The sequence below is a fragment of the Stegostoma tigrinum genome, chromosome 7 (assembly GCF_030684315.1).
Source record: "Stegostoma tigrinum isolate sSteTig4 chromosome 7, sSteTig4.hap1, whole genome shotgun sequence".
Lineage (NCBI taxonomy): Eukaryota > Metazoa > Chordata > Chondrichthyes > Orectolobiformes > Stegostomatidae > Stegostoma > Stegostoma tigrinum.
The window spans coordinates 56,971,662-56,995,473 of NC_081360.1; the positions used below are offsets into that span (position 1 = coordinate 56,971,662).

The 23,812-nt window shown below is 40.8% G+C and overlaps 1 protein-coding gene across 2 annotated transcripts in view; it reads left to right on the forward strand.

The window, feature by feature from the left end:
* gpd2 (glycerol-3-phosphate dehydrogenase 2 (mitochondrial)) overlaps positions 1 to 23,812 on the forward strand; it is a 131,614-nt gene that overhangs the window by 56,059 nt on the left and 51,743 nt on the right. For both annotated transcript variants that reach the window (XM_048534367.2, XM_059647282.1), the window contains exons 5-7: positions 4,352 to 4,476; positions 4,697 to 4,794; positions 16,615 to 16,778. In XM_048534367.2, coding sequence (XP_048390324.1) covers positions 4,352 to 4,476; positions 4,697 to 4,794; positions 16,615 to 16,778 — 387 coding nt within the window. The remainder of the gene's footprint in view (positions 1 to 4,351; positions 4,477 to 4,696; positions 4,795 to 16,614; positions 16,779 to 23,812) is intronic.

The following is a 23,812-nucleotide window of genomic DNA, read 5'->3' on the forward strand; positions in this document are numbered from 1 at the left end:
AATCACACCTTTTATCCCCACGCTCTGCATCCTGCCTTCAGCCAGCCCTCTGTCCACGCCTGCACCTTGCCCCTAACAGTTTGGCTTCTTATTTAGCAGCCTCGTGTGTGGCACCTTGTCAGATGCCTTCTGGGAATCCAAATAGATCTTGTCCACTGGCTCTCCTTTTTCTAATTTGTTTGTTACCTTCTCAAAGAATTCAAACAAATTTGCCAGGTATGATTTTCCCTTGACAAAGTTGCACTGATTCAGACCAGTTTTACCATGCACTTCCAAGTACTCTGCAATATTGGACTCTTTAAAATCTTACCAATGACCGAGGTCAGACTAACCGGCCTATAATTTCCTGTCTTCTGCCTTCCTCGTAAACAACGGTATTACATTACCCATTTTTGACCATTAGACCCTCCCCGACTACGCTAATTCATGAAAGATCGCCCTAAGCTGCAATTTCATTATATTGAAATTAGTCCTCTTCCAATTTCGAAGTTTGATATTAGATTGTTCCTTGCTCCTCCTTCATTACTTACCTAAGCCTAATATTATGATGACCACTCGAACACAAAAGCAGCCTCATTAACACTAGGTCCTCATTTCCCAGCATCAGGTGCAGTCTCACATCATCCTCTCGATATTATCTCTTTCTCTTCTTGCTGCTTTTGCACTGCAGCCTTGCTTTTTGTTGCACTGCAGTGCTGCCTTTCTAACTCACTCTTTTATTCTGTCACTGCTGTCTCTGCTCCCTCAGACTTGCTTTTTCATCCTCACATTGCTCCCTCTCTCTCATTCGCTACTTTATCCTTGCACTGATTTCTCGCTGTGTCCCCCCCGTTTTATCCTCACACTGCTCCCTCTCTCTAACTCCCTGTTTTATCCTTGCACTGTTCCCTCTCTCACTCCCTGTTTTATCCACAGACTGCTCCCTCTCTCTTAGTCACTGTTCCATCTTTTCCATGCCTCCTCTCTCACACTTGCTGTTTTATCCTGGCACTGCTCCTTCTCTCATGCTCCCAGCTTTATTCTCTTAATTGTGTTTAGTTTAGTCACTGCACAATCTAAGGATTTACCTCGAGGAGTGAGCTTTCATTAAAATAACCCCTCCTTTAATTTATTTTAACAGCAAATCAAGTCTAAAACTTACAGTAAAGATATAAAGTCCCTTTTTGGTTTACATTATAAACCAGTATAAGTACTTATTATTGGCCAAATGGTCTACATAATCACATGCCGATATGCATAAATTAATTTGCTGCTGTCTGTAATCTCATTTGTTCATTTACTGTCTAACAATGTATTGTCCATTCTATCAACGTAATGCTTAACTTCAAATGAATTGCTGTTAATTGATTCAGAGTCATGATCAAATGAAACAAATTTCTTGACTTGGTTATAATTACACACCTTTGTAATTGAATTTATTATCTCTACCCAACAAGCGTTGACATTCAACAGTTTTACTAACACTGAATTACCCCATTATTAACATACCAAGGTTACCATTGACCAGAAACATAACTGAACCCACCACATAAACAGTGGCTACAAGAGCTGGTCAGAGCCGAGGAATACTGCAGTGAGGATCTTACCTCGCAAGCCTCCAAAGCCTGTCCACCATCTACAAGGCACAAGTCAGGAATGTGATGGAATACTTCCAACTTGCCTGGTTGGGTGTAGCCCCAAAAACACTCAAGAAGCTTGATACCATCCAGGACAAAGCAGCCCACTTGATTGATGCCACATCAACAAAAATCCACTCCCTTCACCAGTGACACTCAGTAGCAGCAGTGTGTACCATCTATAAGATGCACTACAGAAATTTACCAAGGACCCTTAAACAGCACCTTCTAAACCCACAACCCCTTCAATCTAGAAGAATGAGAGCAGCAGATACGTCGGAACACCACCACCTGAAAGTTCTCCCCCAAGCCACTCACCATCCTGTCTTGGAAACATATAGAACATAGAACATTACAGCACAGTACAGGCCCTTCGGCCCTCGATGTTGTGCCGACCTGTCATACCGATCTCAAGCCCATCTAACCTACACTATTCCATGTACGTCCATATGCTTATCCAATGACGACTTAAATGTACCTAAAGTTGGCGAATCTACTACCGTTGCAGGCAAAGCGTTCCATTCCCTTACTACTCTCTGAGTAAAGAAACTACCTCTGACATCTGTCCTATATCTTTCACCCCTCAATTTAAAGCTATTCTCCCTCGTGCTCGCCGTCACCATCCTAGATAAAAGGCTCTCCCTATCCACCCTATCTCACCCTCTGATTATTTTATATGTTTCAATTAAGTCACCTCTCAACCTTCTTCTCTCTAATGAAAACAGCCTCAAGTCCCTCAGCCTTTCCTCGTAAGACCTTCCCTCCATACCAGGCAACATCCTAGTAAATCTCCTCTGCACCCTTTCCAAAGCTTCCACATCCTTCTTATAATGCGGTGACCAGATCTGTACACAATACTCCAAGTGCGGCCGCACCAGAGTTTTGTACAGCTTCACCATAACCTCTTGGTTCCGGAACTCGATCCCTCTATTAATAAAAGCCAAAACACTATATGCCTTCTTAACAGCCCTGTCAACCTGGGTGGCAACTTTCAAGGATCTGTGTACATGGACACCGAGATCTCTCTGCTCATATATACTGCTAAGAATCTTACCATTAGCCCTGTACTTTGCCTTCCAGTTACTCGTACCAAAGTGCATCACCTCACACTTGTATATCACCCTTCATTCAGTGTTGTTGGGTCAAAACCCTGGAATTCCTTGGTTAATGGTATCTTGGGTTAACCTACAGCATGTGAACTGCAGCAATTCAAGGCGGCAGCTCACTACCACCTTCTAAGGACAACATGGGATGGACAGTAAACGCTGGCCCAGCCAGCAACACCCATGTCCCACGAGTGGATTTAAAAAAATGTTGCATTATTTTCTTGATGTCCAGGTGTGCCTCAATGTTAGTTCACTAGACAAAGTGTTTTACTTCAGATAGCCCAGTTGTTCACAGCTAGTAAGATGTTTGTTTTAAATGGACTCAAACGAATCAAAAGACGAGGTAAGTGAGCATTGAAATGATATTGTGGAGCACCATTCATTAAGGCAAAATATTCACAAAAATTTTAGATTAGATTTTCCTTCAGATTAATTGTCCTTTTCGTCACAACATGCAAAGAAACACCTAATGACCCAAAGGTTTCAATGTAATTTGTGGGCTGCCTATATTTATGTTGGCAATTTAGGCTCTGTTTGTTAGCTTGATGAGTGACATTACTACTTCCATTGAGCTGAGAATTTAGTCTCCTCAAATGAATCGTGTATTAGACACAGTCACAAGGAAAAGGTGTTCAAGTTGTGAAATTGTCAAAACAAGGGCCACAGGTGGTTTAAGAAGAAGGCCTACAACGATCTTTTCCAGACAACTAGAGGTGGCCAATAATTATAGCCTCTCCAGTTCCAAGGTTATCACAAGAACAAACTTTTAAAAGCTCAATCTCCATTCTTTCTTGTGGTAAGTAGTTAATACTTTGTAATAGTTTGAAATTAGCTATTGCGTTGCGAGCTACTTGACCAGACCAGCATAAAATGAATTTATTTAATTTGCTGAATAAACTTTGTGACATTTCAACTGCGTCAGAGTATAAGAAGTGCAATGTCAGCTGGAGTTTCCACCCCCACTGAGGCTGGAAGATAGATGAGAGTTAAGAACAGCCTTGCTGGCTGGTGTTCCAGTCTCCTGACTATTCATTACTGGGCTGTTTGTGTGGAGAGCAGCATTGGGTGGCACAAAAGGTGGAGAAGGTGGCTGATTAGGCTGGTTAACAGCCTGTTTGAAACTAATTAAAGGAATATCCCTCTTGGCTTCAAGGTTTCCAGAGCTGAACGGCACTATAGGTCCATTCACATGGATTGTAGTGTTTCAAGAAGGTGACTCCCCGCCGTATTCTCAAGAGCAACTATGGGTGGTTTAGAAATGCTGGTCTAGCAAACAATGCCCACACACTGTGAAAGAATGAAAGAAAGGGACCAGTTTAAATCCCACTAAACCAAATTTGATCACAAGCCAGGGTGGGGGGTGCTACTCCAGGCAGTTGTAAAGAGCCCTCCTGCCTGACTGAGTTAAGTAACACTTTTATAAGAAGTATTTTCCCTCTCAATAGTGACCTGGCTGTGGTTTTCTACTTTTCTTTTAATAAAATTCAAAAAATTTACAGAAAGAAGGCACCTTCATCTTTAAGCATCTTCAAGTGAAGAAAAGGGTTTTAACTTCAAATGAAATGTGAAAAATTGTACAAGCATGTAACTTTGAACAAGCTACAGAGAATCCTGTTTGTTTTTGCGTAGGTCTCAAAACTGCACTAATAGAGAGAGGGGACTTCTCTTCTGGGACCAGTAGCAAAAGCACCAAGCTTATTCATGGAGGAGTGCGATACCTACAGAAAGCATTCATGAATTTAGATTTCGAACAGGTATAAATATTAAATATTCTTGTGAATATACATGTCTGGCATTGTCTGCTTTGCGAGAATGCATTATTTCCTGCTAGTAATGTCCTGAAATGAATAATCATTGAATACATGTGCTGATAAACACAGATATAGTTGCCTACATTCTTTCTAGAACCACTTAAGTAGTCAATAAGCTTCAGTATCATAATAATTATAACTTTCAACTATTTTCTTTTTGTAGTATAAACTCGTGAAAGAATCACTCATGGAACGTGCTAACTTACTTGAGATTGCCCCACACATTGCAAAACAGTTACCAATCATGATCCCTCTTTACAGGTAAGCATTTCTTAATATAAATGAATTGGCATGTGATAGTTCTGTCAATGCTTCCCCATTGAAATATTTCCCTAATATGTACAGCAGAAAACAGTCAAATATTTATGACAGCATCAGAGGAGCAGGAAGGCTGATGTTTCGGGCCTAGACCCCTTGACTTCCCCCCCTCAATGGCCCTTGACCGTGTCTCCTGCATTTCCTGCAACTCATCCCTCACACCCCCGCCCCACAATAAAAAAAATAAATGAAGGGTCTAGGTCCGAAACGTCAGCCTTCCAACTCCTCTGATGCTGCTTGGCCTGCTGTGTTCATCCAGCTCTACACCTTGTTATCTCAGATTCTCCAGCATCTGCAGTTCCTACTATCTCTGAAAATATTTATGACAGTTAACTTGCATTATATACAGGCTAATCTTGATGATGAGTCGAATTTCTTCCAAGTGTCACATTTGTCGAGTTCATTACACCATTTGTGGTAAGGCATCATACATTAAAATGGGTGCTTCTTTGGAACGTAGTGAACTAAAACAGCATCACCAGACAATCCTTTTCTTTACTTCTTTGAGTGCTTTCTGTCGCCCCACAGATATTCCTGAGCAATTTCATCTTTGAGCTATTGATGCAATGGGGTAAATGCATTGGTTACATCTGTGATGAATTTAGAATACTAAACAACCATGCTGATCAATGTTCTAATTTTATTCTCTATTTTCCAACCTCTTTTTGTTTTCAAAATCTTGCCAACCTTCTTCTGTGTTGGGCGGAGACCATCACCATCTCTTTAATGACCCAGGTATGTGACTTTTTTGAGACCATGAAGGATACTTTAAGAAAAATGCAGGATGTCTAGTGGACTGCAGAGGCTGATGAGTTGCAGCATTCTGTTGAGAAGCATGACCCATGTTTTTTACGATATGCTGAAAACTGTATATGCCTCACCCACCACAACCTTGGCTTCTCTCTAACAGCCGATGGAAATGAACTAATCTCTGGGATGTGGTTATAATGGATTGCTGGCATGGTGTGAACACTTCACTGAGCTCCTCAACAGGTTCTCTGCATCAAATTTAACAACTGCCTAAGAAAGAAAGCGTGCCGCATCCTTATTTCACTGGAGAATAGATAAATGTGAAGAAATCAACCCGAGCACAGACAGCATTCCGACAGACATTTGGAAGTACAATGAAGCTACTTAACAAATCTGACTGCTAACATTTTCAGCATCTGGGAGCAAGAGAATCTAAAAATTTGCATGGTAACTACCAGGGAGTAAGTCTTCTTTCAATTGGAGAAAAGATACTCACAAGGATCAGCTTATACAGTATTTGCAACTACAAGAACAGGGCAGAGAGCCACGTCATAGAATGAAGTAAATGTTTGGAAGTGTGACTAGATGTGGTCCATGGCACTTGCCGTCCAAGCTATGATGTTTGCTATAATCCTGTACCTACTGCATGATTTTGTGGTTCAGTGAATTTGAGCTTGTGGTGAGATTGTCACTGTCTTTGAGATAGCATTCTTAAATTATAAGGATATGTCATTGTTCCCCAACTCTTGAATCTCTTCTTTGCTACAGTGCTAAGAATGCAATTAGAGACAGGCCTACAGGTATAATGGTGGCCGATGTAATACCCTGGCTGCTCACAACAAGGAAGACATCTACACAATGATAACCAAATTCTCACGGGCTTCCAAATGTTTTGCCTCTAAACCAGTGCCTTTGAGACTGATGTTATCCTTCAGTCAGCACCTGGTACACACTGTAAATCAGCACACACAATTGGTTGACAGCATCAGTCTCGAGTTCGCATACCTCAGTTTGTGTATTCTCTAAGGATGTCATTATTGATAAGGATATCGATGCATGTAGCCAGAAATCAAATTCTGCCTATGGCCGGTCCATGATTGTGTCTGGAAGCGAAATGACATTAAGTTGAAGACTAACCTTAGATTCTCCCACGCTGTTGTCCATCCAACCAACATTCCTTTACAGCCTGCACAGAGACAATAAGACATCCCATAACCACCACTTCCTTTACAATGAGCAAGGAATGGGCAGCCCAGAACAGAAGGAAATGAAAGGGTTCATTACTTAACACCTGGCTATGTAGCTCTGAATCCTGGACTGCCATAGCCATCACATCACAGATTTCGAATGCATCCAAAGCCGACCTTCTTTTACCTTTTACTTCTGATTTAGTCAACATTGCCTCAGAGTGTACATTGTATTAATGCTGTAGGAACTGTTAGTGTTCTGATCCTGCTGTCAATTTTAGGCAGTATGAAACAATATGGTTATTAAAATATGTGTTATTTCCAGCACTGAAAGATGACACAGGTAAAGGGATGGAACTTTTATATTTTACTTGAATAACAAAGAAATGGAGAATATTTTGATGCATATTTTGGAAATCGAGTGAAAGTTGAAGATGTCAGGATTGTAGGCGACCAGGCACCTACACAATCCCAGGGAGAAGAAGACTCCAAGATATTGGTCACCTATAACGAAATACAAATACACACGCACGCATGGGAAGGCCAGGCAAGCTTTTTAGAGACACTCAGGAGTCCATCAGCACTATCTGTAAGATACTGGCTCTGACATGTGTAGATTGTCCATCTCTCTGGATACGTTGGGTGCTGTCATGGAGTCCCAAGTCCAGCAAAGAATTGCATTTGCTCAGCGCCGTTAACAAGGTGACAGGGAGATGAAGGACCTTGACCTCAGTCCATCAGCTTTTCTGATGAAGGGTCTAGGCCCTAAATGTCAGCTTTTGTGCCCCTAAGATGCTGCTTGGCCTGCTGTGCTCATCCAGCTCTACACTTTGTTATCTCGGATTCTCCAGCATCTGCAGTTCCCAATATCTTTGATCTCACTCCACGTGCCCTCTCCTCACAAGGGGACAGGGTGAACAGTAGGAACCCAACTGGAGGAGGCGCCTCATTTTCAGGACCTCCAGAAATCTCCTCCACCTGGCTTACAATTCCCAACGCTATGGAAATTCAAACAATGTGAAGGTGAACCTGCACCTGGCCAGGAAATTTCCAGCATATTTGGGCTCTCTGCCCACAGTAGCCCTCAGAGTCTTCCACCCAAAACTCCAAGGCCGAAAGTCTCCAGTATAGGGCAGGCTCTCTCCATCTTAGCAGACACTGGCTTTGCATCTTGATAGTGGGAGGGAAAGCTAAAAGGAAATGAAGACAGAAGTGATACAAGTGAAACTTGATTCTAAATATGTCATCATGTTTTAAAATATATGTTCAGTTTTTATCATCATCTCTGCAAATAGTTCACTTTAGCTGCAGGTACAAGAATGAAGGTAGAGAGGCTCGCCATCCCTAGTGCTGCCCTGCCTGAGCGATAACTATCCTTTACACATCAGCCGTACTAGTATGAAGGTTTGTCATGATTTGAATTCCTTGACAATCCCATAAGCTTTAATCATCCCCACATTCCAACCCAATTCTTTTATTATTCATTTCCATACTTGATTCACTGAGCCCCAGGGACACAACTTAGTTATGCCAAACATAGTTTTGCACTGTCCCAGATAACAAGGTGTGGAGCTGGATGAACACAGCAGGCCAAACAGCATCTTAGGAGCAGGAAAGCTGACGTTTCGGGCCTAGACCCTTCATCAGAAAACTGCACTGTCCCACCCCAGTGTAGTGGTGACTAACAATGATATTCCTCTAACAGTACACCTTGCCCTCCTGTGCTCTATTGTCTCCTTCCCTTTTTTAATTCTATTTATTTGTGGGATGTCGGCAGTTTTGCATGGCCAGCATTTATTGCCTATCCCTAGTTGCCCTTGAGAGGGTGGTGGTGAGCTGCCTTCTTGAACCGTTGCAGTTCTCCTGCTGTGGGTTGACTACAATGCTATTAGGGAGGGAATTTCTGGATTTTGACCCAGCGACAGTGAAGGAACGACAATATATTTCCAAGTCAGGATGCTGAGTGACTTGGAGAGGAACTTGGAGGTGATGGTATTCCCATATGTCTGCGGCCCTTGTCCTTCTAGATGGAATGGTTGTGGGTTTGGAAGGTGTTGCCAGAGGATCTTTGGTGAATCTCTGCAATGCATCTTGTAGCTAGTACACACTGCTGCTGTTGAGCATTGGTGGTTAGATGATATGGCCTGTTCACAATGATTAACCTCTCTGCATCTCAGCATACTGCCTCCAATCCCCATAATTGACTTCCCCCAACATATCCAGCACATCAGTGGTTCCTGGTTATGCCCCCATCTTTGCCTTTTGGTGAACAGAGCCCCAGGACTAACTGTGTTTCACCTCCCAACTGACAAGGAAAATCATGAGGGGCATGAACGGGGTAAATAGGCAAGGTCTTTTCCCTGGGGTTGACTTGTCCAAAGCTACAGGGTGTAGGTTTAAGGTGAGAGGGGAACGATATAAAAGGGACCTAAGGGGCAACTTTTTCATCCAGAGGGTGCTGCATGTTTGGAATATGCTGCCAGAGGAAGTGGTGGAGGCTGGTATGATTACAACAGTTAAAAGGCATCTGGATGAGTATATGAATGGAAAGCCGTTAGAGGGATGTGGGCCAAATGCTGGCAGATGGGACGAGATTTGTATAGGATATCTGGCTTTCATGGACATGTTGGACTGAAGGGCCTGTTTTCGTGCTGTACATCTCTATGACTCTGTGACAGCCCTCGTCGATGAGTGACCAGCCTTCTAACAGATCTCTGTGCCGCTCCCAACTGACTTGCTGCTACTCCCCAGACTGGTTGCACTACACTGGCAGGTCTGACCGTCACCCGCTCCCCAGAAAGCAGTGCTACAGATCCCTTGACCCTGATTGACCAAGTGCCCATTTTGAAGCCTCTGGACTGAGATCAGCTGATGGACTGGACCTACTGTGGTGGCACCCCTTGACTGATGGCAGTCTCCATTGCTTTGACTGTGGACCACTCCCTTTTAGAGTCTGAGACATGCCAGTTAGTTGAAACACATGCTGGAAGTCTGGCATTGATGTGGTATGGTGGCCCCTTTACTGATTGTAAATATGCCTGGCATATAAACCTGTACGTAAATGAAGTGAGATTAGGTAGCAATGAGATATAATTGCATGCAAGTCGGCCTCTTGCTGCTTGCCAATAAGATTCTTGTCTTAATATCAAAACCTTAGCCAGGAAGTTAGACTTTTTATCTTAATGTCAAAAATCTAATTTTCTCATTCTCACCATATTTACCAGCTGACTCACCATTGCCCATGTTATTCAGAGATTAGAATCATTCCACCTTGAACGTTTGCCCATTGCTTCGTTGCTTTGGCTATTCGGAAAGGAAAACCAAATTTATCATGTAAAATGGTTCAAAGTGTGCTTTCCAAACTGTAGCTTTTGAGTGTTGGGCTGTATTTTTTGGTGCTGTTTTTGATGAGGGTGCATGTAACTATGACTGGTGGTCAGTCCGCATATTCCTGCCCTCCTGTCATCCAGTTCCAATAAAGTACTAAAATTGGCAGCCCAAATGCCATTTTTAAGGATTTGATTAAGGGACAATTGAAGTCATTAACTAGAAAATTGACCTGAAAAATATGCTGCCCACAACAAAGTAGGCTGGCAGTGAGATTCAGAAGACCATTTTTTAAAGTAACTTGGTAGAAATGGCTAGAAGGAAGGGCTGTGCTCTTCATTTTGCACCATCCTTTGTTGCTTCCTGCGTGACATTTCAAAGACAGCATGATCCCTTCCCACTCTCTAAAAGTCTGGTTCTTACCTTGGTTTGTGACCTGATGCTGTTGTTCTAAGGGTCCCCTCTGCATTGCATCTGCAATTGAGTTCTAATGCTAGTCGGATTGCAGGCCACTGAAGGTCAGACCATACAAACATACAGAATGAGAGCAGATGTAGAATATTTGGTCCCTCAAGCCTGCTCTGCCATTCATTAAGATCACGGCTGACCTGTTGTGTTTCAAATTCCACAATTCCATTGACCCTCATTAACCATGATTCTCCTACCTACTAAGGAAATATCCACCTCAAAAATATTCAGCAACCCTGCCTTCTGAGGAAGAGAGTTCCAATATTGTGCAACCCTCTGAAAGAACGAAAAAGTTATTCTCATCTCTGTTCTGTAAAGGTAACTCCTAATGTTAAAACATTGCCATCTCATTCTGTGCTGATCAACAAGACAAAGCATCTGTTCCACATCCTCCTTATCAAGTCCATTCAGGGTCTTGTACACTTTAGTCAAGTCGACAGTTACTGTACCTGTCCAACCTCATTAGACAATCCACTCATTCCAGGTATCAATCCGGTGAACCTCCCCAAAACTGCCTCAAATTCATTTACATCCTTCACTAAGTAAGGAGACCGAAACTGTACATGGTATTTGAGATGAGGTCTGATCAGTGCACTGTATAACTGAAGCCTAACATCCTTTTATCTTCTGTTTCTTTCCTATTAGCCTTTTTGATTGTATGCTGTACCTGCACATTAAAGTTTTGTGAACCATGCAGTAAAACATCGAAATCTCTCTCAGCTCAGAATTCTGCAGTCGTTCTCAATTAATCTACTTTTTCATTCTCCTTGCTATTGTGAATACTTTCTAAGATTATACTCCATTTTTAAAATTTTTGCCCACTCACTCAACATATCTATTTTAGTCTGTGACTTCCTTACGCCTTTTTCACAACATTCTTTTCTATATATATATTGGTGTCATTTGCAGATGTAACCACCGTGCCTTCTCACCCCTCATCTAACCCATTAATGTAAATTATAAAAAAGTTGAGGCACCAACTCAGACCTTGCGTGATTCTGCTCCTCACGTCCTGCCGATTAAAGTCTCATTTGTGCGTTTACCTGTTTTCCCCTGGCCAGCCAATCTACTATCCGTGTTAATTCTCACTCTCTGGACGACCAACACCAATTTTACTTAGTTTTTCCATTTGGAATATCTGTTTTAAAAAAGACTCTAGTTATCCATTTCTACATTCCTAACTAGCTTCCTTGCATACTGTAGTTGCTGACTTTTTACTTAATCTTTTAGTCATTCTCTACCTTATTGGAAAAATGATTCTAAGTATGATTTGATTTGATTTATCATTGTCAGATGTACCAAGATGCAGTGAAAAGTATTGTTTTGCGTGCTATCCACAGAAGTCATACCTTACATATATACACAAGGGTAATAGAACCGAATCCAGAATATAGTGTTACAGCCACAGAGAAGATGCAGAGAAAGATCAACTCTAATATATGAGAGGTCCGTTCATAAGTCTGTCAACAGCAGGGAAGAAGCTGATCGTATGTGTTTTCAAACTTTTGTATCTTCTGCCCGATAGAAGAGGGTGGAAGAGAATATAACTAGAATGGGAGGGGCCTTTGATTATGTTTGCTATTTTCCCGAGGCAGGGGGAGGTGTAGACAGAGTCTCTGGAAGGAAGGCTGGTTTTGGTGAGCTGCATTCACAATTATCTCATTTCTTGTGGTCTTGAGCAGAACAGTTGCCATACCACAAGCTGTGTTGCATACAGATAGGATGCTTTCTGTGGCACATCTATAAAAATTGGTAAGAGTCATTGTGGACAAGTCAAATTTCCTTAGCCTTTTGAAGAAGTAGAGGCATTGATGTGCTTTCTGCACTTTCGCATTGATGTAAATGGACCAGGACAGATTGTTAGTGATATTTACTCCTAGGCACTTGAAACTCTTGACCATCTGCAACTCAACACCATTGATACAGAGAGGAGTGTGTCCTCCACTCTGCTTCCGGAAGTCAATGACCAGCTCCTTAGTTTTACTGATATGTGGGAGAGATTGGTGTCTTTACGCCTTGACAGTAGACTCTGTATCTCTTTCTTGTACTCTGTCTTGTCATAGTTTGAAAGGTCATGAGGTCGAGGACCCAGATACAGAGGAGGGAGCAGAGTCCTAGGTCTCAGAGTTTGGTTGGAATTATGTTGTTGAAGGCAGAGCTAAAGTTGATAAACAGGAGTCTGACATAGATGCCATTTATTATCCATAAGCTCCAGGAATGAGTGTGGAGCCACAGAGATGGCATCTGCTGTGGGCCTGTTGCAGTGGTGGAGGTATTGTAGTGGATTAAGGCAAACTGGGAAGCTGGAGTTGATGTGTACTATCACTAACTTCTTAAAGCACTTCATCGTGATGGAATCAGTGCCACCAGGCAGCAGTCATTAAGGCACACTGCCTGATGTTTCTTTGATACCTGGATGATAGTGGTCTTCTTGAAGCAGGTGGAAACATCACTTTGCAGTAAGGAGAAGTTAAAGATTCTACAAATTCTCCCTCCAGCTGGTCCGCACAGGATCTGACTACACGGCTGGGGGCTCCATCCGGGCCAGGTGCTTTCTGACGATTCAATCTCAAGAAGGCCAATCTAATATCTGCAGTGGTGACTATAGGTGCAGGTGCACCCAGGCTGTCAGGGCAGGTGACATCATTCCACTGACCTCTATTGAAAACAAGCATAGAATTCCACTGAGCTCATCGGGAAGGGATGATCTGTTGTCAGCAATTCTACTTGACTTTGCTTTGTAGCTTATGGTATTGTGTAAGCCTTACCACGGTCGACATGCTCATCTGGTTAGACCAGGACTCTAGTTTAGTCTGGTATTGTTTTTACAAAGAAAGTTTTGTTGTCGTTAAGTAGTCAACACCAATGCATTGGTGTTATTGAATTTAGAAGTTCCAGCTTAATTTCAAACTTTCTTCAAAAGCGTGCAGTTTGTGGAAATCACCTTGTACTATGGCCAGTGTTATTGAGGAAGGGAGCCGTGATTCTAACCTGATGCCTCTAAAAGCATCAGAAAAATGAACAGAAACTCATGTTGCTATGCGTAAAGTTAATGCTTAATATTCTGCAGTCTTTTGGACTAAGTAGATTGATATTGGGGAAAATAGTCCTGATTAAAAAAACACAATTGAGCAGAATCTCAATCAGTGTTTTTTTTCATCTGTTCTCACCCATTTTTCGGTGATTTGCCTCAATAAAGTACCATATTGATTAGTTGTACTAATATAAAACTCATTTGTTACAGGACACATTCATATCTTAGCACAATCAAACCAAACGCCTTTCCTCATCTTGCATGAGTTCTCTAAGTACTTATTATGAAGAGGAATATTTGAAGTAGCTGTACTTAATTTTAAATCTAATGGCTTACCTTCCTTATACTAGTTATTAATCATTTTGTACTGATTTTCATATCACTGTTTAGCCTGGGGCACTTTATTTGAGTCAGGAACAGTGGCTGCCAAAACTCAATCCAAAACTCAATGAAAAGCTATGATTTTTCCCTTTGCTGTTGTCACCTAAGTGAGTGACTTCAACAGCATTGACATTTATTTCTTGAAAGAAAAGAGAAATTACTCATCTTTCATTTTGGCACAGATGGGATTTCAAAACCAATAATGACACCAAAGCTGGCTCAAGTGCAGACGCCTGAAGGAACTTTCTCAGTAAAGGATGACTGCTGCTTCAGGGAAATTTTCTTAGGCACTATTATCTTCTAAGGCTTTAAGGAATTGAGATAGATGTAGGCTGTAGACTGAACTCAAAACAGTATTCAGTGGAATACAGTGATGAAACAAGATAAATATTATATCTGCTCCAGAAGCTATTTTAAATTTCCATTTTGAAGAGGCGCATGTAAGAGGGTTAACATGACAAAGTGAAATATATTTTTTTAAAAACAAAATGCTTGTGGATGCTGGAAATCTGAAATAAAAATAGAAAATTCTAGAAGTACTCGGAAAGTTAGGTGGCATCTGTGGAAAAACTGTTTCAGTTCAATGACCTGTCACAGAACTGTGTGTTAAAACGTGCTATAACTCAGCAAAAGGAAATGGCAGTATTGTCTTAAATAAATCTATGATTTACTTGTGTTGAAATTAATTTATTATTTGAAAAAAATTCTGAATGTATTTCAATGGGGTGGTGGTAACCAAACCTTTTCAGTTCAATGTGTAAAGTGTAGGCAAACGTAATGTAATTTAATTACAGTTTTCTTCCTGTTTTATATCAGAGGGTATGTCTATTTTCTGTAACCAATCCAGTCTCTGAACATGTTCCCAAGCTAATGCCAGTGCAACTAGTCTCGATTTATATTTCAGGAGAACATGCCCATTGATGCCTGTGTTATTTTCAGTGACGTGAATATGGTACATATGTTGCTTCAGCATCAGCAACCGCACTGTACCATCTTAGATTCGTTCTGTGATTAAACCTACCCCTTTGCTTTGTTCTCTCATGCTAAGAAAGCAGGCAGTTCCTAATTTGGACGGTATACATATATATTTAATAAAGGTGGACTTATGTAGCTGGTGGAATATTAAACATTCATTTTCTAGTTGGCAATGTCTTTACAGCTAATTTAATTAGTTGAAACTGATTAACACCAGCCTTACTGTAATTTTGCTCAGAAAATCCAGATGTGTGATTATTGTGGGATGAAAAGCTAGGCCTCACTGATCTATTTGCCTAAGTTCAGTCCTGTAAGAACTCTGAGCGGCCACCTGGTTTGCTGAGGTTGACGCTGGCTCAGCATATTTTTTTTCTCTCTCTGTGTGGAATGATTCCTGAATGCCTTCCACTAACTAACTGGGCTAACTCAGGAATTAGTGCAAAATTACAGGCCCTTCATATCTGTGCTTCTTAAGCCATTTGCTTTTTGATAAACATAGGAAATGTTAAGTTGTGCAGAACTGATACGTACATTAAAAATATGGTCATCCACTGCTTAATCTTTATCTTTCATTCATCTTATTTGGTAATATCGCTAACTAGGATGATGGCAGATAGAACCTAGTTTGCTGACCTTTCTGCAAAAGTGCTAAAGTTGTAGGTCACAGGCTTTGAACAGCCTTGAATTTTTACTGCATAGTTGAGATAAAGGCAATAGAAAGTTTGTTATAGATTTTAAGAATAAATTCCATTCATAAGTGGAAGATTTGAATTGGAGGTGACAATATATTTGCTAATTTTATTACATCGGAATATGTAACAAATATGAATGTTGGGAAACTATTGCTGAATTCATTTGAGATCCTGGAAGTCAAGCAGTGAGGTCGGATATCTTTCGGTCCTAAGAATCCATATGTTACACTAGGATTGATTCACATAAATGTATTTTAAATTAGGTCAAGTCACCATAGTCCTAGAGGACCATAGGGCTGTTGTCTCATTCAGGAGAGATGACTGCTGAGTGGTTTAACCTAAAGGTCTCTGCACCTCAGTCAAGGGACAACACTGAGAAAACCGTCATGGTAACTTCAGCCAGTGCATGAATTGAACCCATGCAGTCGGTGTTACTCCATCACAAAATTTTACATTTAAAATGCAATGTGTTTACACGATTGGAAATGGAATGTATGGAAAAGAATTAACCATGATCTTCAACTTCAGGGAAAATAATATATATATATATAATATGAAATCAATTTGTTTCTGCTTTATTGTTAATGCCTATTTATGGTAGAGCAGCATCGAGGCATACAGAGTTCCAATTCACTACTCTGGTGCAAACTCATGTATAAAAAAATTCTGTTAGGTCAATAACTTAACGCTATTTTATATACTGATAAAAGGCTGCCCTTAGTTGAAATGCTAAGATGGAAGGAGATTTTCTAAACTTTGAATGTTACAAAAATATTGAGAAATGTGGTACTGCTATGCTAGTTTTGATCATGTGGGTATGTTCTGTTTCAGCAGGCACAGAACCTCTGAAGCAGTACAATAGCTTTTTTTCACAAAATACTTCAAGATTTGTACGCTTAAAACCTTTGAACTTCAGTTCATCACACTGTCCTTTATTTTTCTCCAATAGGTGGTGGCAGCTTCCTTATTACTGGGCTGGGATAAAGATGTACGATTTTATGGCTGGAAGTCAGTGTTTGACAAACAGTTATGTCCTTACCAAGTCAAGAGCTCTGGAACTTTTCCCCATGCTGAGAAAAGATAAGCTGATAGGAGCTATTGTTTACTATGATGGTAACTATTTTAGTTTTATTGTTTCTAAATAATTTTAAAAGTAAGTCAGATAAACAACCTTGCTGATTGCACTGTCTTTACATAGCTGAGATTTCCTTAAAATTATCCATTCATTTTGAAATGCTCAAGGGAAATATTTTCAGGTGTTCCTGTTAATCTACATTAAAATCAGTTGGCCCTGAAAGGTAAGTGAGAGAATCATTTTGCTGCATTCAAGGAATGAAAGGATATAAAATACCCAGCATGTATTCTCAGGGCTGAATCTTAACTCCCACAAAAGCAATTTTATACTCCCAGATCTTGCAAAACTGTAACGAGATGATAAGTGATGACTCCTAAAGATAAGAGACTTTACAGCACTGCTTGTGTGTCGAAAGGGCTGGGAGTGTTTCTGCCTTGTCCAGTAGTCTACCCTATTTAAACATCCCTCCATCGTCAGATTCTCTCTCGTCCTAAATTGCAGTCTTGGGCTGAAACATTTTTGAAGAACGCTTTAATGTAGTCATGAACTTATCAGCCATGAGTGGGACTAGTATTAGAAAACTACCAGCAAATTTTACAGCATTTTAATTTGGATAAATGTATCTTGGTTAATGAAAACCCATTCTTTTCAGTCTAGAAAGCTGTTTTATCTGCAAGTTTGAATTAATTTCATTACGAGTTTTAGTGCCTACTTCAAGAATATTACTGAAAATTTGCATAGTCTGTTCAGAAAACAGGTCCTGAATAATGAGTTATGATGGAATATCTGTTTAAAATGAAGATACTTAACATCACCACACTGAAAAAGAGACTCCAGTACTGAAGATAAATTCTCTCCATTCATTCCATTATGTCGTTTAAAAATCAGAAAATGATGTTGCAGGACTTAAGGAAGCAATTTGCAAATTGGGTAGAAATAAAAACTGTGATATGGAGGTTAAAAAGACAATAACTTGTACACAAACAGACAGCTGGCCGTTGTATCTTTTCAATTTTTTTGATCTTAAAAAAATATTGCTGGTCAAAACACCAGTCTCCATGTTTATGAGGAAAGGTTGCCCAAGCCTGGGATTTTAGCTGAATAAGTGACAGATAGTCTGAGAATATGTGAATCAGAGGAAGGCCTATAGCAGAGTCAGTGTCTTCTTGATGAAGGATATTGTGCAAGGTACCTCAGCTTTCAAGCAGTTAGTCTGTAGCCTGCTGAAAGTTAGTTGAACTTCATACATTTCAGTAATGAACAGCCCATTCTCTTGTTTGATAATTTAATCGTAAATCACATTCCTGCTTACAAACTTGTATTGTGAATTGTCGTTTTAAAAAAATTTCTATTGGCCATGACTCACACTGTGATTATTTCTATAAACATTTTTGTCATTCCAATATTTGTAGTCCCTACATAAAAATAAACTTTTCTAATTAGTGCTATCAAGGAATTCATCTGGAGTACCTTCTATTTGGGCAGCCAATTTCAACTGCATAAATATACTACACTTATCATGGAAAACAGTCCAAGGTGAAAACAAAATCAGTGTTAAACCAAGCATAGGAAGATTAGGAAGGGTCCAATGTACGGGACTTAAAGAGGGTTTGAAAGGAAAATGGTAAATGGTGAGTTTTAAGGAAAAATCCCATACATGATGCCAAAGTAGCTGAAGGTACGACAACACGAACAGCTTATATCAGAGATAATAGGAACTGCAGATACTGGAGAATCTGAGATAACAAGGTGTGGAGCTGGATGAACACAGCCGGCCAAGCAGCATCTTAGGAGCACAAAAGCTGACGTTTCGGGCCTAGACCCTTCATCAGAAAAGGGTCTAGGCCCGAAACGTCAGCTTTCCTGCTCCGAAGATGTTGCTTGTCCTGCTGTGTTCATCCAGCTTCACACCTTGTTGTCACAAAAAGCTTATATTTATTTTGTGCCTTTCCCATAAGGAAACATCAAACATCACAAGGTATTTCATAATAGTACTATAAAACAAAATTTGACACCAAGTGAAACAAAGAGCTTTTCAGTCACGTCATTGGAAGAGCCTGGTCACAGAGATAGGTTTTTAAAGAGCTTCTGAAAGGATGATAAGGAATTACAAAAATGCAAGATAGAACATTGCAAACCTAGAAGCTCAATAAATAAAAGCACATCAGAATTGAGCATTAAAATCTGGGCTAGAATTAGAAGAGCTCAGAAGGAAACTAATGAAGGTAAAGGCTGATCAGCCACAAGGACCAACCACAGGCTGTTTCCCTAGGATTTTAAAAGAAGTAGCTCCAGAGATAGTGGCTGCAATGGTAATAATAGTAATACAGTATTGAAATAGGCCTTTGGCCAACAATGTCTATGCTGAGCAAAAGAGCACCAAACTACACTAATCCCATTTACCTGCATTTGGCCCATAGCCTACTCTGCCCTGGAATTTTAAGTGCTCATCCAGATGCTTCTTAAATCTGAAAGAACTTGCTTCCACCGCCCTTTCAGGCGGCTTGTTCCATAATTAGAGTCATAGAGATGTGCAGCACAGAAACAGACCCTTTGATCCAACTTGTCCATGCCACCCAGCAATCCCAGTCCCATTTGCCAGCATTTGGCCCATATCCCTCCAAATCCTTCCTATTCATTTACCCATCCAGATGCCTTCTAAATGTAATATTTTTTTCTAGCCTCCATCACTCTCTCTGGCAGTTCACTCCATATGCATAACCCCCCTGCATGAAAAAAATTGCCCCTTAGCTTTTTTAAATCTTTCTCCTCTCACCTTAAACCTATACCCTGTAGCTTTGGACCCCCTATTCTGGAGAAAAGATATTGACTACTCACTCTATCCATGCCCTTCATGATTTTATAAACTTCAGAAAGGTTATTGCTCAGCTTCCTGTGCTCCATGGACAATAACCCTATAGGTCAAAGGCTCAAGCCCTGGCAACATCTTTGTAAATCTTTTCTGAACCTTTTCATGTTTAACAACATCTTTTGGATAGCACGGAGACCACAAAATTCCAAAAGTGGCCTAACCAATGTCCTGTACAGCTTCACATGACTTCCCAACTCCTATATTCAAATGCACTGACTAATAAAGCAAGCATACCAAATGCCTTCTTCACTAACCTATCTACCTGCGACTCCACTTTCAAGGAACTATGAATCTGCACTGCTCGTTCTCTTTGTTCAGCAACACTCCCCAGGTCCTCACCATTAAATGTGTAAGGCCTTCCCTGATTTGCTCTACCAAAATGTAGCACCTCACATTCATCTAGAGTAAACTCTATCTGCCACTCATCGGTCCATCTGAATAAGGCCCTGTTGTGTTGTGAGGTAACTTCCTTTTCTGGCCACTGCACCGCCAATTTTGGGGTCATCTGCGGACTTACTAACCATACTTCCAATACGCTCCATCTAAATAATTTATATAAATGACAAAAAGCAGTGGACCCAGCACTGATCCTTCTGGCACATCGCTGTTCACAGGCCTCCAGCCCAAAAAGCAACCCTTCATCACCACCCTCTGTCTCCTACCTTTGAGCCAATTTTGCATCCAACTAGCTAGTTCTCGCTGCATTCCATGTGACCTAACTTTGGTAAACAGCCTCCTGTGTGGAACCTTGTTGAATGCCTTACTGAAGTCCATAAAGACAACCTCCACTGTTCTGCCTTTGTCACTTCTTCAAAAAACGAAATCAATGATTTCCCATGCACAAAGCCATGTTAATTATCCCTAATTTGGCCAAAAACATGTAAATCCTGTCTCCCAGAAACCCCTCCAACAACTTGCCCACCACTGATGTCAGGCTCACCGGTTTATAATTCCCTGGCATTTTCTTTCCACCTTTCTTAAGTAACACTATCACATTAGCCAACCATCTGTCTTCCGGCATCTTACCTGTGGCTATCAGTGATACAGATATCTCAGCAAGGGGTCCAACAATCTCTTCCCTAGCTTCCCACAAAGTTTTATTATACACCTGATCTAGTCCCAGGGATTTATCCATCTTTATTCATTTTAAAATGTCCAGCACCTCCTCTGGTGTAAAATGGACACTTTTCAAGATATCACTTTTTATTTCCCCAAATTCTCTACCTTCCATTTCTTTCTCGACAGTACATGCTGATGCAGCGTACTCATTTAGTATCTCCTGCATCTCTGCTGTTCCACACATAGGTGGTCATGCTAACTTTTAAGGAGCCCTGTTCTCTCCCTGGTTACCCTTTGGTCCTTAACGTATTTGTAGAAACCCTTTGGTTTTCTATTAACTCTATTTGCCAAAGCCATCACATGTTCCCTTTTTGCCTCCCTCAGTTCCCTCATAAGTGTACTCCTATTGCCTTTATGCTCCCCTAAGGATTCACTTGATCCCTGCTGCTGAAGCACATGACATATGCTTTCTTCTTTTTCCTGACCAGAACCTCAGTTTTTCTTTCCGCTAATCATCCTGCATCCCATACACCCACCAGCCTTGCCCTTCCCCCAACAGGCACATGCTGTCTCTGGAGTATTGTTACGTCATTTCGGAAGGCTTTCCCTTTCCAGCCGCTCCTTGTACCTCCAACAGTCTGCCCCTATCAACTTGTGAAAGTTTTTGCCTAATACTGTCAAAATTGACCTTCCTCCAAATTAGAACTTTTAGATCAGGTCTTATCTTTCTCCATAACTATTTTAAAACTAATAGAATTATGATCATTTGCCCCAAAGTACTCCCCCACTAACACCTCAGCCACTTGCCCTTTGTACATTCATATACTGAATCAGAAAATCCTATCAGCCTGTGGGTAAAAACATTTTTCCTCAGATCTCCTCTCAACCATTTATTCCTCATTTTAAACATAAGCCCTCTGGTCTTAAGATAGGTCTGCCATGAGGCAAAGATGCTCACGATCTATCCTGCCCATAATTTTGTATTTTGCAATCAGTTCTCCCTCAGCATCCTGTGCTCTAAGTAAACTAACCCAGCCTGTACAGTTTCTCCACATAATTGAGAATTTTCAACCTAGGCAACATCCTGGTGACTCTCTTCTGCACCATCTCCAGGACAATCACTTCCTCTCGATGGTGTCATGACCAGAACTCCAGACAGAATTCTATCTGTGGCCTAACCAATTGCTCATAAAGTTGTAAAAAGACTTCTTTACTCCTATATTCTATACCCAGCTAATGAAGGTAAGCATTCTATATTTCCGCTACGCAACTCTGTACACCTGGACTGACACCTCCAGGGATCTATGAACTTATATAACAATGTCCTTTTGTTCCTCCATACTCCCTAGGGACCTGCCATAGATTGTGTATGCTGTTCCCTTAATAGACCTCGCAAAGTGCGTCAGCTTGCACATATTGAGAGTAAATTCCATCTGCCATTGCTCTGTCAATATACCAGCCAATAATTATCAGACTGTGGTCTGACACCATCTTCCACACACACAGGAACACCACCAACTTTTGTGTTATCTGCAAACTTACTAATTACATCTTCTACATTCACATCCAAGTTATTGTAAGGGTCCCGGCAATGATCCCTGTGAGAGGCTGTTGATTACAGGCTTCCAATCACAAAACCAACCCTCCGTCATCAGCCTTTGCTTCCTAGTTGTAAGCATGTTTGGATCGATTTTGTTAAATTGTCTTGGATCTTATGGGCTCTTTTCAGCGTTCTTCCATGTAGGATTTTGTCAAATGCCTTACTGAAGTACAATATCCAAGTTTTCAGATGACATAAGTAATAGCTGGGGGGGAGGGGGGGTAAGTTGTGAAGATGACACAAAGACTCTGCAGGAGACACTCACAGGCTAAGTGACTGGGCAGAAACTTGGCAGATAGAGTTTAATGAGGTAAAATGTGAGGTTATGCAGTTGGCTGCAAAAATAGAGAGCTGAATATTATTTAAATAAAGAAACTCAAAAAGCTATAGACTTTGTACATCAACACAAAAATCAAACATACAAGTTCAGCAGGTAAGAGTGAAGGCAAATGGAATGTTGGTCATTATTTCAAAGGGAATGAAGTATATTAAAAAAAACTCAGGGAAGTCTTGTTAGCATTACAGTAAGCAGTAGTCAGATCACAGCTGGAATACTATGAACAGTTCTGAGCCCCTGATCGATGGAAAGGTATACTGGCACTGGAAGTAGTCCATTGGAGATTCACCGAGTTGGTTCTGCGTATGGAGGGATTTTCTTATGAGGAGAATTGGGCTTATATTCATTGGAATACATAAGATTCTTAGACGGCTTGACAGTGTAAATTCAGAAAAGTTATTTCCCTTGTGGGAGAGTCTAGGACCAGGCAGCAGCATTATTGAGTAAGAGGCCACCCATATACGACAGAGAAGAGAATTTGTTTTCAATCTCAGAGTCTTGAATCTGTGGAATCCTTTGCTGCAGAGGACTGTGGAGAACAAGTTATTAAGTTATATTTAAGTTATGTTCAAAACTGGGATAGACAGATTTCTAATTGGTATGGGGAACAAGTGTTATGAGGATAAGGCAGCTATTTGGGAGTTACAATTTATCAAATCTGCTCTGATCTCATTGACTAGCTGTGCAGATTCAATGGGCAAATGGCCTATTTCTGCTCCTTTATGTTCAAGTCTTATGTCTAGTCAGCCAGTTAGGCTGGAGGAGAATAGGAATAGGAAATTCAAAGCCATGGAAGCTGTTGAAAACAAGGCTGAAAATTTTGAAATCAAGACGCTGTGTAACTTAAATAGGTCAGAGATAACAGGGACAAGGGGAATGGGACTTGGTGCGAAAAGGAGATAGGCAGCGGAGCTTTGCATGGCCCCAAATATACTGAAACCAGAATGTAGATGACTGCTCAGAAATATGCTTGAATAATCAAGTCCAGAGATAAGAAGAGTTTCAGTAGCAGGAGATGAGTTAAAGCAACATTAGGCAATATCACAGAGATGGAAATAGTTGGTCTTCATGTAGATATATGATTAGAACTTATCTGGGGTAACATATATAGCAAATTTTTGAAGCATCTGGTTCAGCCTCAGTTGTGTTTCGGTAAGAAGAATGGTATCTGTCACTAGGAATCTGAGTCTGGTGCAGAAATTGA